An 18,233-nucleotide genomic window follows, 5' to 3' on the forward strand; every position below is an offset into this window, starting at 1 on the left:
GCTCTTTGAGAGCAAGGGCTATGTTTTCTCTTTCTCCGAATGCTCCTATAATAACTATATACTGTGCCTTACACATTATAAGCCATTCAATTATTATTTATTCAATAAATAAGATTAAAGTACATATTGCTTATTTCAGTGAAGAAGAAATTCCAACTAGAGCTTTGATTACTCAGGGAAAACTTCAAAGAGGTGTCCCATGAGTTAGGTTTTAGAAAAAAACCATAACATTTAGACTGGCAGAGAGAGAAAAGAACAAAAACATGGAGTTGTGCATTAAGAATGGTAAAGAGATAAGCTTGACAAAGAAGTGGCTTTCCTTAAGAAATAGAGATGAGGGGTGACTAGGTGGCACAGTGGATAGAGCACTGGCCCCGGAGTCAAAGAGTACCTGAGTTCAAATCCGACCTCAGATACTTAATAATTACCTAGCTGTGTGGCCTTGGGCAAGCCACTTAACCCTATTTGCCTTGCAAAAAGCTTAAAAAAAAAAGAAAAAAAGAAATAGAGAGGAGTCTAGACAAAGAAAAAGTTCTATCAAAATGAAGACAAGCAATGTGAAAGAAATGTTTGGATTTAGGAAATGGAATTGCTGTCAGTTTTGAGTCTAATAACTGATAAAAATGTCATTTTAGGGTTAATCTACAAAGGTCAAGGATACCAGAACTATTGGGATTTCCAATGAATTTTCCAAGATTTGAAAAAGAGAGTGACTGGACATGAGTAAGAAGGTTGACTCTAAGAGTCGTCCTCACAAAAGGACTAACAGAATTATGTAGGAGAGAAAGTTAAAAGATAATTTTACTTTGATCTCTGAATCACTATTGGAACTCTTACAGATAAGTAACCAGAAAAATCATTATTTGGGGCGGCTAGGTGGTGCAGTGGATAAAGCACCAGCCCTGGAGTCAGGAGTACCTGGGTTCAGACACTTAATAATTACCTAGCTGTGTGGCCTTGGGCAAGCCACTTAACCCCATTTGCCTTGCAAAAAAATCTTAAAAAAAAATCATTATTACTCACACAAATTGATTTTAATCCCTTTATAAAACACCCTGGGGTACATGCTAGGAAAGCAAAGTGAGGAGAGGAGCCTATACATTAAAAGATAACCAAGAATACTAACATATGCTAATAGTACAGACAAGATATTCTATAGTTCTTGTGTTAACTGGAAGAGTTGAGAAGACATTCTCAGGTCCTTCCAGCCTTGGTCAATTATTACTTGACTCTAGACAAGTCACTTAACCTCTCTCAATCTCAATTTCTTCAAGTGAAAAACGAGCAAATAATGAAAATGTTTGTCCTTTATTTTTGAATTAGACCACAACATCAGGGGAGGTGGTACTATGACAAGCACATGAACTGGACTTGAGTGAGGCAGTGCTATGCTAAATCACCAGTCTCACTTTCTCTTCCAGAGTCATCTGTGTCCAGTGGCCAGATATGAATCTGGATGACTGGAGACAGTCCTAGATGTGGGGTAAAGTAACTTGCTCAAGGTCACACAGGTAGCAAGTGTCTGAGACCAGATTCAAACTCCCATCCTCCTGACTCCAGGGCCACTGGGCCACCTGGCTGCCCTGAGCAATTAATTATAATCTATCTCACAGGTCTGTTGTGAAAATCAAGTGAAATAACAAGTAGAACACTTGGCAAACCTTAAAGGGCTATCAAAACCTTTGCTATTATTATGTTCTATATTAAAGGAAAGACAATCATAGAGAGGAAAAAAGTATTTCTGTCAGGAACAACAACATAAGCACAGTCAGTCACTGGGGGAAAGGGGTGTTTGCATCAGGGAACCCACAATAAGGAGTTCAACCTTTACCTGTTTTTAAAGAGCACTCTATAGAAATGTTAGAAGTGATGTGTGGTATGGCCCTACATAAAGACCTTTCTGGTGATGATATGTAGGATGGAGTACAGAGCAAGGAGCAGGAAGTGAGACCAATTTTGTGACTATCATTGAAACTGCTATCAGATGAATTACAAGAAAGGAATGAATTCAAGAGATACTCCTTAGAAAACTGTCGAGGACTTGGTGACTCCCTGTTTGGAATCAAAGACATAAATTTTCAAGTTTCAGTAACTGACAAAAATAGGCATGCCCAGAGGATAACCAATTATGGTGGAAACCTGCTTCTCCTTTCAATTATGAGAAATTAAATTTGAAGTGACAATGATGCCATCTAGCTGGCAATTTAGAGATGTAGTTCAATTTAGGACTGAAGGATAGATAGATCCAGAGGTGGAGAAATGAAACCTCCAAGGCTATCTCTAAAAGAAAATAATAAGCTGGTGAGTCCTGAGCCATAGGGACTATTTATATTTAGGAGCTAAGGAGAAATGAGGCCAAGAACCAGGAGTAGTTAGGTATTCCTTTCATCAATATGCTGTCAAATTATTCAATTTAAAAAGTTTATGGCATCAGTCTTAAATGTCTTATTCAGTCAAGAAATGTAGGTAAATTTGAGGATTAACATTATCTTCCCTTCTAACAAATCAACTGCCATTAGTGGAAGAGTTGTCTTTAAAAGCCTTGATGGAATAAAAGGCAATAACAGAATATGTCTAATAATAGAAGTTTAAAGTCCAATAAAATATCAGTGCTGAATAATTTATCTAGAAATGTCTAGATTAGCATTTCTAATATGCAGAAACTACAGATTTCAAAAGAGTAAACCAGTTCCTAAACATTTTAACATTTATGTGTTTGCGCCCATAATTCTTTTTTTTTTGCAAGGCAAATGGGGTTAAGTGGCTTGCCCAAGGCCACACAGCTAGGTAATGATTAAGTGTCTGAGCCAGGATTTGACTCCAGGGCCAGTGCTTTATCCACTGCGCCACCTAGCTGCCCCTGTGTCCATAATTCTAAAGAATACATTGACCAGTCTAACTGCCAAGCCAAATCCAGGAACTACATGAATACAATTATGAAACACTTTTCACATAAATAAAGTTTGATATAAACAACTGGAAAAATATCAGTTGCTCCATCGGGAGGCCAAGCTAATATAATAAAAACAACAATTCTACCTAAATTAATCTACTTATTTATTCAGTGCCATACCAATTAAACAATTATTTTAAAGAGCAAGGAAAAACAATAATTTATCTGAAGAACAAAAGATCAAGACTATCAAGGGAATTACTGGGAAAAAAATGCAAAGGAAAGCAGCCTAGTTGTACCAGATCTAAAAACTACATTATAAAGTAACAATTATCAAAACTATTTGGTACTGGTTAAGAAACAGTGGATCAGTGAAAAAGGTTAGGTTCATAAGACACAGTAGTAAATAACTATAATAATCTACTGTATGAAAGAAACTAGGCATTGCCCAACATCTCACATCCTAAATCAACATAAGGCAGAAATGGGTACAAGATTTAGACCTAAAGGATGATACCCATAAACCAATTAGAAAAGCAAGGAATCATTTACCAGTCAGATCTATGGAGAAGAAAGGAATTTATGACCAATTATACACACACACACACACACACATACACAGAACATTATTAAATGCAAAGTGGATAATTTTTTAAGGTGTTTTTTTTTTTTTGCAAGGCAATGGGGTTAAGTGGCTTGCCCAAGACCATATAGCTAAGTAATTATTAAGTGTCTGAGGCCAGATTTGAACTCAGGTACTCCTGACTCCAGGGCCGGTGCTCTATTCACTGCGCCACCTAGCCACCCCAAAAGTAGATAATTTTTATTACGTTAAATTGAAAAGTTTTTGCACAAACAAAAATCAATGGAATCAAGATTAGAAGGAAAGCAGAAAGCTAGAAAACAATTTTTACAACCAGTATTTCTGATACAGGCCTCATTTATAAAATAGAGAAATGGATCAAATTTATAAGAATAAGTCATTCCCCCAAATGATAAATTGTCACAGGATATGAAGAGGCAATTTTCAGAGAAAGAAATTAAAGTTAATTTTTACTTAGAGAAATACAAAACAATTCTGAGGTACTACCTCACACCTATCAGATTAGATAATATGACAGAAAAGGGAAATGATCAACCCTTAGAAGAGATGTGGAAAAACTGGAACATTAATGCACTACTGGTGGAGTTGTAAACTGATCCAACCATTCTGGAGAGTGATTTGGAAATATACCCAAAGGATTATAAAATTGTATAACCTTTGATCCAGTAATACCACTACTAGGTCTGTATTCCAAAGAGATCATAAAAAAGGGGAAAAAGATTTCCACGTGCAAAAAACATTCATAATAGTTCTTCTTGTGACAAAGAATTAGACATTGAAGGGATGCCCATCAATTGAGGAATGGTTGAATAAGTTATGGCATATGAACATAAGGGAATACTATTGTTCTAAGAAATGACGAACAGGCAGATTACTGAAAAACTTGAAAAAACTTAACATGAACTGATGCTGTGTGAAGTGAGCAGAACCAGGAGAACATTGTACACAGTAACAACAACATTATGAGATGATCAACTATGATAGACTGAGATCTTCTCAACAATACAGCCATCAAAAAACAATTCTAAAAGAATTGTAATGGAAAATGACATTCACATCCAGAGAAAGAACTATGTAGTCTGAATGCAGATCAAAGCATGCTATTTTCACATTTTTAAAAATTTGTTCATTTTTTTCTTTCATGTGGTTTTGCCCTTTTGTTCTGATTCTTCTTTCATAGCATGAGAAACAGGGTAATATGTTTAATATAACGTACATGTATAACCTATATCAGATTACTTGCTAACTTAGGGAGGGGGAAGGAAAAGATAGGAGGGAGAAAACTTTTCAAAAATGAATGCTGAAATCTATCTTTACATAAAATTGGAAAAGTTAATTTAAAAAATACACTGACTCTCAAACTATACATCTTCTAAGTCCTTTTAATAAAAATTATGCATATAATGTAACAATTTAAATTGCACAAAAATAAGCAGTTATTTTTTAAAGAGTAACTGTATAATAATTATATGAGTACATAACTATCAAAACATTCTTTGAGATGAGTGAGGCAACAAATACAGTGATGGACTTGTAATTTGAAAGGCCTGAGTTCTGCCTCAGGCACTTGTCGTAGTTGAGACTTTGGATATGTCATTTTCCCTTTTTGAGTCTCAGTATGAGAACTTCTAAGTTCCCTTCCAGCTCTAAATCTATTATTCAATGATCCTAAGTATATACTATGGCAATACTCTACAATTCCAATAAAACGGATGTGGTCCAAAAAGAAATGTATTTTAACCATTAACATTTTGCTTATGCTTCTGACTTTCATATAAAATGTATACCAATTTTTCAATAATGGCCAATATGGGAATATAAAATTCAGATCAATTGATTTACAAGCATAAAACCAATTAACTGGAGGGACTGATGACTTCCAGTTCTGGTTTATCTTTTGTAACTTTCTTTTCTATCACTGTGAATCCTGTACAACCTTGCAGCCACAATATAATCACTTCTTATCATCTTAGTCACGGAAAATAAACATGTAAAGAATTCCAGCATAGAGGCACCTTTCCCAGCAGATACCCTAGATGAGACAAGTGAAACACAGAAGATAGTTCCCAAAGAAAGAAAATATGCAGGTATATAAGATTTTTCTTTATGCCTAATTCTTTAGCTATGCAGATAATTGTCTGAAGGAAATTTATCCCCAAATTTTTTTTTTTATTTTTGAAACCAGATAGCACAGCTATAATCTTTTCACCTTCAGTATTTCTTGTTCATTTCTAATGGAAGGACAAAGGACTAAAAGAACTCAAGTGAACACAAGATCATTAAGAAGTAATTTCTTTAATACTGAGAATCACAGTTTACAATTATAGCAGAAAATAGACTGAGTAGTTGAAATAAGGATGAAGGAAAAACTCAAGAAAGACTATAACTCATCAGATCAAATAAAACTCATCTTTTGAAAAAAAGATAAAGACATAAAGAATTAAAGTTAAATTAAAATTAGCAACAAAATAAGGTCTTTTTAAGAACTGTTTATAAGATAGAAAAAGTTTGAAGAAATTTTGCTAAACTTCATATTCCAAGAATAAGGAAATAATAACTTTAAGTGATCTTTAAGAAATGCATATATATTTAATAGTCAAGGTGGGTCTACATTATTTAAAGAAAGAGCATCAAACTGCCTTAAGTACTTAATGATGAAAAGATGAGAATAGGTTGGGATACTCAAATAATTTTGAAACCTCCAGAGGCTTTCCAGAAGAGAATCAGTGCCACATTTTCAGGCAGTTAAGCTGGAGGTACCATCCTGAGGGCCAGTGCTTACCTCAGTAGCCTGTGTCTTAGGAGCCTTTGCTGAAGTCAGGAGGTCCATCCAGTATTATTCCAGGTGACAGAGAGTCAGACATGACTGAGAAAGAGGTCACTTCTGCTATGAATTTGTCCTCTGGGTCTGCGGATTAGGAGAGACAGAGGAGCCAGTATTGGATGGTTACTAAGCCATCACCCAAGTTTGACATAATGGCCTCTTTTTTTCCCATTTCAAGATGCTTTGAAATTGCTCCATCCTAACACTGGGGATTGAAGAAGATGGTATCTGACAGAAATGTAATAGAATGAAAAGATCCTGAAGGAAGTGAAATAATGAAGAAAAGTTCACAACATAATGTCCTTTGAACTAATCTATCTATGAATTAAAATACCAATCCAGAAGATCAGAATGCATAGTGAAAGTAGAAACCAATAAATTGATCACTAGGAAGCAAATTGTTCATTTCTGGAAACATGTTAACTTTTCCCAAAGAAAGCAAATTTATTAATTTTCAAGAAAGATTAGGTACATTAAAACTTACTCGCTAGTATATATTCTTAATTTTCGGACCCCAAATCCCTAAGGTAAGATCTGCTTACATATGAAGGGTCATACTAACTATTAAAAAACTGTCATTAAATAGCTCAGAACTGTTATTAATAGAAAGACAAAATAATACATATTTTCAGGAGCTCTTCATGCAGTGTGTTCCACATTTAATAATATGTGAAATAAAACAATATCCTGAAATTACTAAGGATGCCTCTAGAGTGATGTTATTTTGAAAGAAAGTAAAAAGAAAGCGCTCAAATCTGAGTTTCACGTGTTCTGACCTAAGTTTGCTAATTCAGGAAAACAGATTAATTTTATAAGTATTCTTCTCAGGTACTCTGGAGTATTATCTACAAGATCACCCTTGAAATAATTAATCCCTCTATTAAAAATATATGAAAGCACAATTTAGAGAAGTGGCATTTTATTCTTATAACAAAAAATGCTAATGGTATTACAAAAACAATTATGAAACACTTTGGATAAAAAGTACCATTTAAGTAGAAGTAATATGATTTATGGGAGAGTGAATAATAAACAAAAAAAATCACCAAAGAATACAGGAAACAATAAAGAGCTCTGAAATAATTGTATGAATTTTCAACTTCCAATATTAAAAACATCTCTTGCACTTAGATAATGAAAGCCAATTGCTTCCTCTCTTTAGGGGGCAGACTAGTTACTATATTGGTCAATTTAGTTCAATTGTTTTTCTTTGTCACAAAGTGGGGAGTAAGATAACACTGAGAAATTTCTTAAAAGAACAAAAATAAACTTAGAAAAAAATCAAGTTATCAGAAGACAATACTTTGAAGTTAAAAAAGTGAGGATGAAAATGAGAGGCTAGATCATCACATTTAAATTAACTATTAAAAAGGAAATTATTGTGATTGTTCAGCTTTCCAATTAGGCAAGGATTAAGCACACCACACATTCAATGAGACTATACAATGATAGACATTTAGAAATGAAAAACCAAATGGAAATAGTTTAGAAAGATAGAATGCTTAGAAATCAAATGTAAAAAATTATTTCTGCAATTAGTTTGTTTGTAAGAAATTGAACAGTGTTCAATAATAACATCCAATCCTCAACTAAGCTGCATGTAATTAAAAGGAAATTCTATAAAATGTCCTCAGTATTATTTTGATACAATAGTTGTGCTTGATAGGCTCTTTGGCAGTAGTTTTAAGAATGGCAGAACTACAGCAAAGTCTAGGAAATGTAGACTACATTCAATTTTTCAATGTCTGAGAAAGTAAACTGCTTCCTGATGCATGAAGAATACCTACAGGATTTAATTTGTTTGACCAAAACTTCAAGGTTGACTTTTTTTTTTTAGGACAGAAAAGGAGTAATTAGTTATCAAATGTCAGAGGCAATAATAATCTGATTCAACTGTTAGAGAAGTTCTTGAGGTATTTTTAATGTCTAAGTTAATCAAGTTTTTTTTATCTTTCTACTTTGTAAGTAGAAGGAAATTATTAATCATCATTTTCTCCAAGTGTAAGATTTCTCTCAGATGGTTTTATTTAGAAATGGAATGGATACATTCAGGAGGTGTGGTATGAGAAAAATCCATTTTTACAAATATATAAATATACATCACCCATACAGGTAAGTTTTGCATAAGGTAGAACAAGATTTTCTGTTAGATGCAGGGCATTAAAAGAAGTAATTTGCCAAATAAATAACCTGAGTCTTGAAAGGAAGCTTTTTTGAACTTCAAAGATGACCCCTGAAAGTTTTTCTGTTATCAATACCATTCTTATTTCTTAGCTCTTACATCAAAATAAAACTTTCATAACAATGAAATCTCAGGGGCAGCAGGAGGACCTGATTTTAAATCCAGCCTCGACATTTAAATAATTACCTAGCTGTGTGATCTTGGGCAAGTCACTGAACCCCACTGACTTTCCAAAAAAAAACCCAAAACAATGAAATCTCAGATCACATCTATGGAAAGCTAAAGAATATGTTGGTCTCCTTGGACATATTAGCTTTAAACTGCATATAAAATACAAAAAGAAACACTATGACAGAGATCATCTACTCCTTATTGCTGAAACATTTAGGCAACTTGTACATGAATATAAAAATGTATGAAAGAGACATCTATGATAATTACTAATCATAATAAAATGACTAAACATCCTTCTAAAAAGGAAAAAAGCAAATATTCAGTTAACAAAAGTTACAAAAGATTCTTATTTTAACCATCATAAAATCTAAAATTCCAAATCTGGATCCAAAAATTAATATAACAGAAACTTGAAATGATGTTTCTTTTATGTGACCAGACTGAAGAGCCAGAACAACCAGGCAGAACTGTTGATAATATGAAGAATCATAAATTGCTCTATTGAAAATTCATATTCTACTACCCTTCTAAATGCAAAAATTATAGTGAATAGGACTGCAATCATTTCTACAATGAGTACTACAGCTTGAATTCAATATTCCTTTGACAATCTAACAACTGACTTGTCTTTCTAGAAAAAGAAAAGTATGGAGAAAAAGTCTGAATAGGAAAATAAATTTAGACTCATGTTAAAATGTAATTAAATAATAAAGCAATGCATTTTCTTGCTCCTCAGGCACCACAGATGATATACTAATAAGCTAGATAAGAATTCTTTTTCAAGACTATGTCTTCAACCTGTTTTTTTTTTAGGTTTTTGCAAGGCAAATGGGGTTCAGTGGCTTGCCCAAGACCACACAGCTAGGTAATTATTAAGTGTCTGAGACTGGATTTGAACCCAGGTACTCCTGATTCCAGGGCCTGTGCTTTATCCACTACGCCACCTAGCAACCCATTCAACCTTTGTTTATCAGGATAAAAGAGTACAAGCCAAGAGTCCTGATCTGATTAGATTGTCAAACTGGAATGGAATTAAGCTCCCCTAATTGTGGTGTCTTTTAAAACTCAGCTCTCAGTTCAATGTACCTTTCTCTTGACACACTTTCTAAGCAGCAAAGTCCATTCATTTTCCACATTTCAATGTGGAACAATATTTCTCAAATCTAGAGAATAGAATAAATGGGGGTGAGAGGGAATAGAATGGAGGGAAATACAGGTAGCAATAGCAACTGTGGGGGGAAAAAATGAAGCAACTTCTCTGATGGACTTAATGATAAAGTATGCAATCCATCCTAGAGACAGAACCAATGGTATCTGAACACAGGCTGTAATACACTTTTTTCTCTCTCTATTATTCTTAAGGTTTCTGTCTTTATGGGGGAAGGGGATTGTGTTTACTTTTACAAGATTATTGCAGTGATGTGAAAATAAATAAAAGAATAAATACAAAGTACAAACTGAAAAATGGTTCACAATAACAAATAATCAACAGAGAAATGTTCATTAAAACAACTCTTGAGAAATCTATTCATAAGTCAAAAGTCATAACAGCTTCGTAGGACCAGGTATTGGCCTATATTCTATACCCAAACTTGTGATGTTGAAACAGTCTAAATTCTAAACAACACATGCACCATACCTCAAATCTATCCAAATAAATAAATTCTCAGCAAAAAAATAATATTTTTCAAATCTATATTTTTAGTTTTATATTTCAAAGTTACTTCTATGAAAGTTCTGTTTGGTTGTACCACCACCTGAAATATATATTTAAAATAAAAACTTCCTTCCCAAATTTCCTATTTCTCTCAGTGAGGGTCACTTGGATTGAAAGTCCCTATCCACAAATATCCTTCATTTGCTATTTTTACTCAAAAATTCAAATTCTCTTTGCTACACACATTGCCATCATTCTATTCAGGTCCTTATGCCTAAGTTACAGTATTAACCTGTTAGCTGTTACTTGCTTCCAAAGTCAATTTATAAAAATACAAATGGACTGACAAAGGTTCTTTGCTCCAACCCCTGGGGAAAATTAGGTCACAAAAGATAAAAAAGATTTATCAAAACTGATACAGCTAGTTAGTGGGGGACCATAACCCAGTTCTCTTGAATCCCAGATCAAAAATCTTACTATACAAAGCTGTTTTCCTTCTCTCTCTCTCTTTACCATCTTACACAATCATCTACAATAACTTTTCAATGCATTTCAAATGCAGTTCAAGCTACAACCTGGAAGTCAAACCCCCACACAATCTGTGACTATTCTTTCTATCCAACTTTACTTGTCACTATTTTTCCCATCATACTGCCTATTTCAGTCAGGAGATCTCTTTAACCACTTAAAATAAAACAAGCTTTTTCCTTCTCCCAGAAAGTCTTGCTGCCCCTAGAGTCCAAACCTACCCATCCTTATGGGTCTCCTTCAGATCTTAAGTGCTGCAAGTTGCTCACCTCTTCTCATTCCTGGTCTCTTAAGAGACAACATCTGCATATTTCAGTTATATGTTAATAACATTTACCCAGCTAAACTGCTATTAACTTATCAACTCTACACTTCTTCTAGCTCTACCCAAAAAGACACATAAATACTTAGTTATATATAATTCCCTATATAAAGCATATTTTCAGTTATGGCCAGATTTGGTGAGAAGCTAAATGGTAAAGTGGTCTAGGTTATTGAATGATTTGGTGATCTCAGTTCAACCAGTTTAAAACTTGACTTTTATTTAGCACTTACATCTATTACCATGTTGGATATTTATTATAATCTTGAAAGGTAGATATAGGCATATTGTTATTTTCATTCTGCAAATGAAGAAACAAGACTCTCAAAAAGTTGGAAAGTGTAGAGGTAAAAACTGAATCCAAGTCTCTCAGATGTACAATTTCTTCCCACTAAACCACATTGATTCAAGTAGTAATACAATGTTTACACTCAATGATACTTTACAAATAGACCATTGCTCTTTACTAAATGAAGAAAATACACAAGCTTCCTGGAATGTAAATGATTTTATTATGCAATACCACTATGTAGACAAGGGTTTCTCTGTTTCTTTATATTTCCAATAATGGGATTGAGCTATAAGGGTTCTTCCAACTCTAATAATATATGATCGATAAAAAATATTCTCTGAAATAAAAAATAAAAAATATATATTCTCTAAATTATTCCAATTATTCCAACAGATCCAAGCTCTTTATTTACTAATTAATTAGTTGATTACCTTTCATACACACGTTTAGGAACCAGAAATTCATTTCATTATTTATTTAAATACAAGAACCAAGAAGGTAGAATTTAATAGAAAAATATGCAAAATATTTAAAAACAAAAGTCTGTTTTATTTAGTTATTAGTTACCAGGCACAGTTTTTAAAAATGAACGCATTTGAGACAAAGCATTTTTTAACTTGGTTAGCAACATATGGAAGTACCAGAACTTACCACATCACTAGCACTGGAGAACTCATTATTAACCAGACTTTCAAGAGCCATCCATCGAACTGGTCTATTTTCATTGTCCCCTAGACAGTGATAGTCCATGGGGAATAAATCTCTGGATAGGGCATTGTCAGTGATCTTTACCTGAAGTGTATCATCAATACTGGAAACAAAAAAGAAGACAATACAAAGATGAAATATGGTAAATGTTTAAATTTACCTTTGTTGTATAGGTCACAAATCTAGAGAATATTAATTATAAATCAATGATAACATAATACTTAAACATAGTACTTACACACAGTTTCTAGCAGCCAGATCTTTGTGAATGACCTCCCTTCTTGCCAAATAGCTCATTCCACAAGCAATCTGAATAGCCATATGTACTAAGTCTTGCTGGGAAATTGCCTGTGAAGGTTCACAATGGTAATCAAAATAAAATGCCTACTATATAATTTGTGACTTCCTCCCTTCATAGTTCTCTACTCCATACCTAAATATTTCTTTCTACCTACAGACTCATTTCTAGAAGCTAGCTCTTGACTTATGAATATCATTACACTAGGTATGGTATTTCATGTGTTAAAAATGTTTGAAAGAATATCTTCTTCCATTTTATAAACTATCAGAAATGAGTCAAAGGATCACTTTAACCTTGATGATAATGGGAGAGAATGTGAACAGAATTACAAGACAATATCTCTAGCAACAAAACTTCAGTGTTCTGTTAAATTCACTGCAGATAGTTATCAAAAACAGTGGCTCTCAGCATGAGCAAACCAAACAATTAATAATGCATCTTATAACAATACAAGTAGGGCTGAAAACAGTATGCATAGAGAGATGTGTATATACGTGTGTGTGTGTGTGTGTATATATATATATATATATATATATGTGTGTGTGTGTGTGTGTGTGTGTGTGTGTGTGTATGTATATGTATATGTATGTATATATTCATAAATAAGATTATAAATAAATCTATTTTATAGGTAGATATATCTATATACTTCAAACTGTTTTATATATACATATATCTATGATATAGATTATAAAGACTACAACCTGTCTAACACAATCCAGACTATGGTCATAAGCAATTTTGTTTGTAATCTTAAACAAAGAGTGCTAAACTCTGTATCCTTATACATAAAAAAGGGATAAAAGTAATTCTTTCACTGAAATGTCCTAAGGAAAATCTGTCAATGTGTTATTGGGTTTTAAACTACAATGAATAAATGTATTTTGGAAATAAATTCAGCAAAATCGGGAACAAATTTGGGAAGAGTGAAGGGAGAGAACTATACATACTGGTCAAGTCAGAGGAATCATAATTACTTTCCTTTTTATTTAGCCTAATCTATTTTGTCATATTTGTCTCCTTTTTTTCAATGCTTTAGATTTTCCATTAATTCCTAAATTTATTGCATTTTTCCACCTTTTCCAAGGATGTTAACATAAGTTATTTGTAAACACCCTCTTTAGTACAGGTTAAGTAATCTCTCAGTTTACATAGTCTTAAGAGAATTGACTGGAAAACTGAAAGATTAAATAGTTTGCTTGCTTCTAGTCTCATAGCTAGTATATCTCAGTGTCAGAACTTGAACTCAGTGGTATTTGGGCAAGTGTCTCTTACCTGAGGATTGTTGGCTTCTACTAATTTGCACTGTCTTAAGAACAATTTAAGGTTTCCCCAGTTCATGTAGGGAAGTAACACCATGGGTTTTTCTCCTTCTTCTATACAAACATGAGTGATAGGAAGCAGATTTCTACAAAATGGACACAAAACAAGGAGAAAACAAGTAAAATCCAAAACCTCAAGTCAGTTACCTATTTTAAACAAACAAGATAAAATAAAGTAAGGCAAAAACAATCTGAAAAAATATATTATTATATATTGTAAAATAAAGATGAAGTATTAAAAAATGAATTTAAAATAGAGAATAAAAACCATTCCTTAAAATAAAATACAATTAAACAGAGTAGAATTTCTCTCATTACCTTGCAAATTTATTTTACTGTGCAACAGGCCTAATGTAATCGGAAGAGAAATGAACTTGATCCAGAAGACTTAAAGGCACTTGCTACTTTCCTCAAACTTATTTCCTCATCTATAAAATGTGGAAAAGAATTCCTGGTGGGGAAACACCCTTAGTACAGGTTAAGCAATGTCTCAATTTATATTGTCTTAAGAGAATTGACTGGAAAACTGAAAGATAAAGTACTTTGCTTGCTTCTAGTCTCACAGCTAGTATATCTCAGTGTCAGAATTTGAACTCACATTTTCCTGATTCCAAAACTGGCTTTCCACATGACTTTCCATGCTACTTTCTCTAAGAATTAAATTTTAAATATGGATCAAACGGAGCTATTTCAGAAAATTTTCTTAATCTAATTTGCCTGTTATCTGGAAATTAAACAGAAAGGTTTTTTAAATAGATATTTGGACAAGACCGACTTCCCTCAAACATGTATTCTCTCACACCAAACAATTCTGTAGCATATAGAATAGAAATCTTTGTTGCAATAGGCATGAATTGGTCATTAACTATTAAGTATGCCTAATTCTAATTAAGTCTTTCTCTGCCTCCAAATCCATTCAGGCAACTATATAAAAGAGCCTTGACACAAATTCTATCAAATGATATGATACTGATGGGATGTTATCCTGTAATTAAAAAACTTGCCGTCAAGGTAAAATGTCATATAAATACTAACTGGGCATCATTTAACACAAAGTAAGTCATTAGTCAGAAGTAAACTTTACCTAAGCACAGAAGAAGTTAGTAGGAATTTAAAACTACTATTTTTTTGGAAAATAGAAAAATATTTAGAAAATATTAAAGCAGATATTAACCTAGATTTGTAGATTAAAGAATAAAAATAGCCCTCAAAAATTCATGCCTTGGGATCTTTTAGTTCATTTTTATCTTTTACATAAGTAGTCAAAAGATACAAATCCATTATGTGCAGCAGTATTGTATGCTTCTGGGCATGTAGCAGTCTTCGTTAAGGAAGAATCAAAATGTCAAGAAGTATATACAGTAGTACAACCAAGAAACAATGAATATAAAATAACTGCTTTAAGAGGGGTTGGAACTGAAGTAGTTTAGACTTCTCTCAAAGTGGTCTTTGACCAAAGCTTTGAAAGAAATCTTTGAGAAAGCTTTTCCTTAAGGTCACACAATCACTCAATAATGCTTTCATTATTTTTAGTTGTAAAATAAGTATACCAATTCCTACGTTTTTTAAAGTTTCTTTATCCCAATATTTTCAAGATTATATGAACTTTCTTAATTTGATATCTACCATAAAATCAAATGAAAAAGTATTGTTTCTCACCTGTGGTGAAGACCTCGGAGTTTACAGCTTTCAGTGAGCATCATTGTCACTTGAATTTCAGAAGCTTGGTCTAGAAAAAGAAAATAATTTTGAACAATAGTACTAGATACATAATTTAAATCCATTATTAAAATTTTCTTTGAAAATTAGAAAATGTAGGGGCATCTAGGTGGCACAGTAAATAGAGCACCAGCCCTGGAGTCAGGAGGACCTGAGTTCAAATCCAGCCTCAGATAACTTAATAATCACTTAGTTTTGTGACCTTGGGCAAGTTACTTAATCCCATTGCCTTGCCAAAAAAAAAATTAGAAAATGTAGAAATGATCAATTCAAAACTCAAACTTCAAAAGACCTTATTTTTTAAAGTTATTTATTATTATTTAAATCAAGTTTTACTTAAAACCTTATGACAGGGCAGCTAGGTGGATACTGGCCTTGGAGTCAGGAGTGCCTGAGTTCAAATCCGCCCTCAGACACTTAATAATTACCCAGCTCTGTGGCCTTGGGCAAGCCACTTAATCCCACTGCCTTGCCAAAACAAAATAAAACAAAAAAATAATAAAACCTTATGACAATAATCAAAACATGTTCAATCGTTACACAATCTCAAATTCAAACTCTCCTGCTACCTTCTACTTTATTTTTTTGCTTCTGAGAGTTCAGTTTCAGATGCAAAATAACAAAACTAATTTGGGAACAAATTGTGTCTAATTTTAGTAGAACTTCTGAAGTCATTCAACCTCTAAGTTATTCATCTATATGATTTACTTAAAAGAACAAAGGAATTTCAATACTATTTTTTTTTGTTTTTGCAAGGCAATGGAGTTAAGTGACTTGCCCAAGGCCACACAGCTGGGTAATTATTAAGTGTCTGAGGCCGCATTTGAACTCAGATACTCCTGACTCCAGGGCCAGTGCTCTATCCACTGCGCCACCTAGCCGCCCCGAATTTCAATACTATTGAAAAGAAAATTTCCTTTCTATTAACTTCCATTTTGTAATTAAAAGATACAATCCAATCAAAAACTATTGGTCTGTGAATATAATAAAAAAAATTCAATAACACAAAAAACTAACATCATATCTACAAAAAAGATAACTCAAAAGTAATGTTCAAAATATCCTCATATGTAAAATGATGACAATAATAATACTTCCCTCAAGGAAATAGGGAAGGGAATTAAAGTAATGTCCTATAGAAGGAGACTCAGAGATCAGAAAAGGCAGGCCCAGGGAAGCTAACTAACTCATCTAGGCATACTCAAATAGTCAGTAGCTGAGGTTGGACTAGAATACAGATCTTCTAACACTCGAGGCTATTTTTATAGCTGCAAAATGGAATAAGCAAGGCTATGAGAGTTCTAATCCAATGGTCCTCAACCTTTCTTTGCTCAATGAAGAGCAAACACTGGGCAAACAAGTACTCTTTGTTCAGAAAAGGATTGACATACTGAATGCCAAGCTGGCAACATCTCCCACTAGTGCAGTGCCCTTTAACAAGAACAATTCTTTGCTAGTTCAAGGATTTTGAGGTTACTGCATATGTATAAAAGGGAATTTTGTGAATACCATACTTCTATGTATTTTGAATGTATGCTGAATTCTATGTATGCTGAATGAACAAAATTTATGTTTAATAAAAATAATTTATAATTTTTCTTATATCAATAATGACATTAATAATAAGCATACATGCTACATGACACACAATATTTGAGAAATTTAGTGCTAATATTAACAAATTTACATTTTAAATGATGACAAGTAAAATTATGAATTTATGAATAAAATTATGAAAAGTCAAACTTCAATACGGCTCATCCAAAAAACCAAAGCAAAATGTTTCTTCTGATCTGCAGTATGGAAGTACAACTAAAGACTGTCTACTGATTACAAATATAATTTCAAGGCAAGGAATCTTTTGTCAACTCTTCAGAGGGCTGGTTAGAAAAGATTAAATTTCAGTGCCACTTAAATGGGTGACAACAAATTTCATATAACTTTAAGGAGTACAGTGGTTGGTCAGTGACTTTCTTTGTCTACCACAAAAATGACAACAATATTTTAGCTAAGGACTCACTGTGCTTTCTCCTGTTTCCTTCCAGTGAAGGAGGAACATTAAAATTTATGGTAGCAAGTCACAAAAAAGAATGAATGACTACTTTTAAAATACTCACGGAAATACTAATCTTATCTTAAGCAACAGTACTAGTATCCACATTGTGTTGTCTTATCAATATTATTTCCTTTTTCTACCCTTCCCCTAGCTATTTCTGTAGGAAAATAAACTACATTTTTTAGAGAATACCAAATGAAATGAGAAACTTTCTTTTTGAAAGTTGCCTGAATTAAAGTTGTTGGTTCAAAGACTTATAAAATGACAGAGGTGAAAAGAACCTTAGAAATAATTAAATTTCAAAGTAACTTTCAGAAGCATGCACAGTAGCAGGACTGAGATTAGAATTTAGGTCAACTAACTCCCAGTACAGCAAGCTTTCTACTATACTCCAATGTTTTATTTTTTCCAAAAACAACATAAATAGAAGAATTCTACATGAATGAAGTGAAGGTGTAGAGGTGAAGGTTCTATCTTGGAATGTTGCTTTTTTTTACTTATTAGCTATCATTGATTTGGCATGATAATTAAGTAAAAAGACTAAGCAACTCCTATAATGATTATAATTAGTATAACTTTTAGATGAAAAGTTGACTGAGGACTGAAGATAAGAGATAAGAACAAAAGTGCAAAAGTTGTTTTAGGATATTT

The 18,233-nt window shown here is 33.0% G+C and overlaps 1 protein-coding gene across 3 annotated transcripts in view; it reads right to left on the reverse strand.

Moving 5' to 3' along the window:
* The window catches only part of RYK (receptor like tyrosine kinase), a 104,383-nt gene that overhangs the window by 16,381 nt on the left and 69,769 nt on the right, over positions 1 to 18,233 (reverse strand). For 2 of the 3 annotated variants that reach the window (XM_074214808.1, XM_074214807.1), the window contains exons 10-13: positions 15,467 to 15,536; positions 13,761 to 13,893; positions 12,423 to 12,532; positions 12,128 to 12,287 (exon numbers count right to left, since the gene is read on the reverse strand). In XM_074214808.1, the coding sequence (XP_074070909.1) occupies positions 12,128 to 12,287; positions 12,423 to 12,532; positions 13,761 to 13,893; positions 15,467 to 15,536 (473 nt within the window). Of the gene's footprint in view, positions 1 to 6,065; positions 6,406 to 12,127; positions 12,288 to 12,422; positions 12,533 to 13,760; positions 13,894 to 15,466; positions 15,537 to 18,233 lie in introns of those variants that run through there. The other variant, XM_074214809.1, reaches the window with a different exon arrangement.

This window comes from Macrotis lagotis, chromosome 1 (assembly GCF_037893015.1).
Source record: "Macrotis lagotis isolate mMagLag1 chromosome 1, bilby.v1.9.chrom.fasta, whole genome shotgun sequence".
NCBI lineage: Eukaryota > Metazoa > Chordata > Mammalia > Peramelemorphia > Peramelidae > Macrotis > Macrotis lagotis.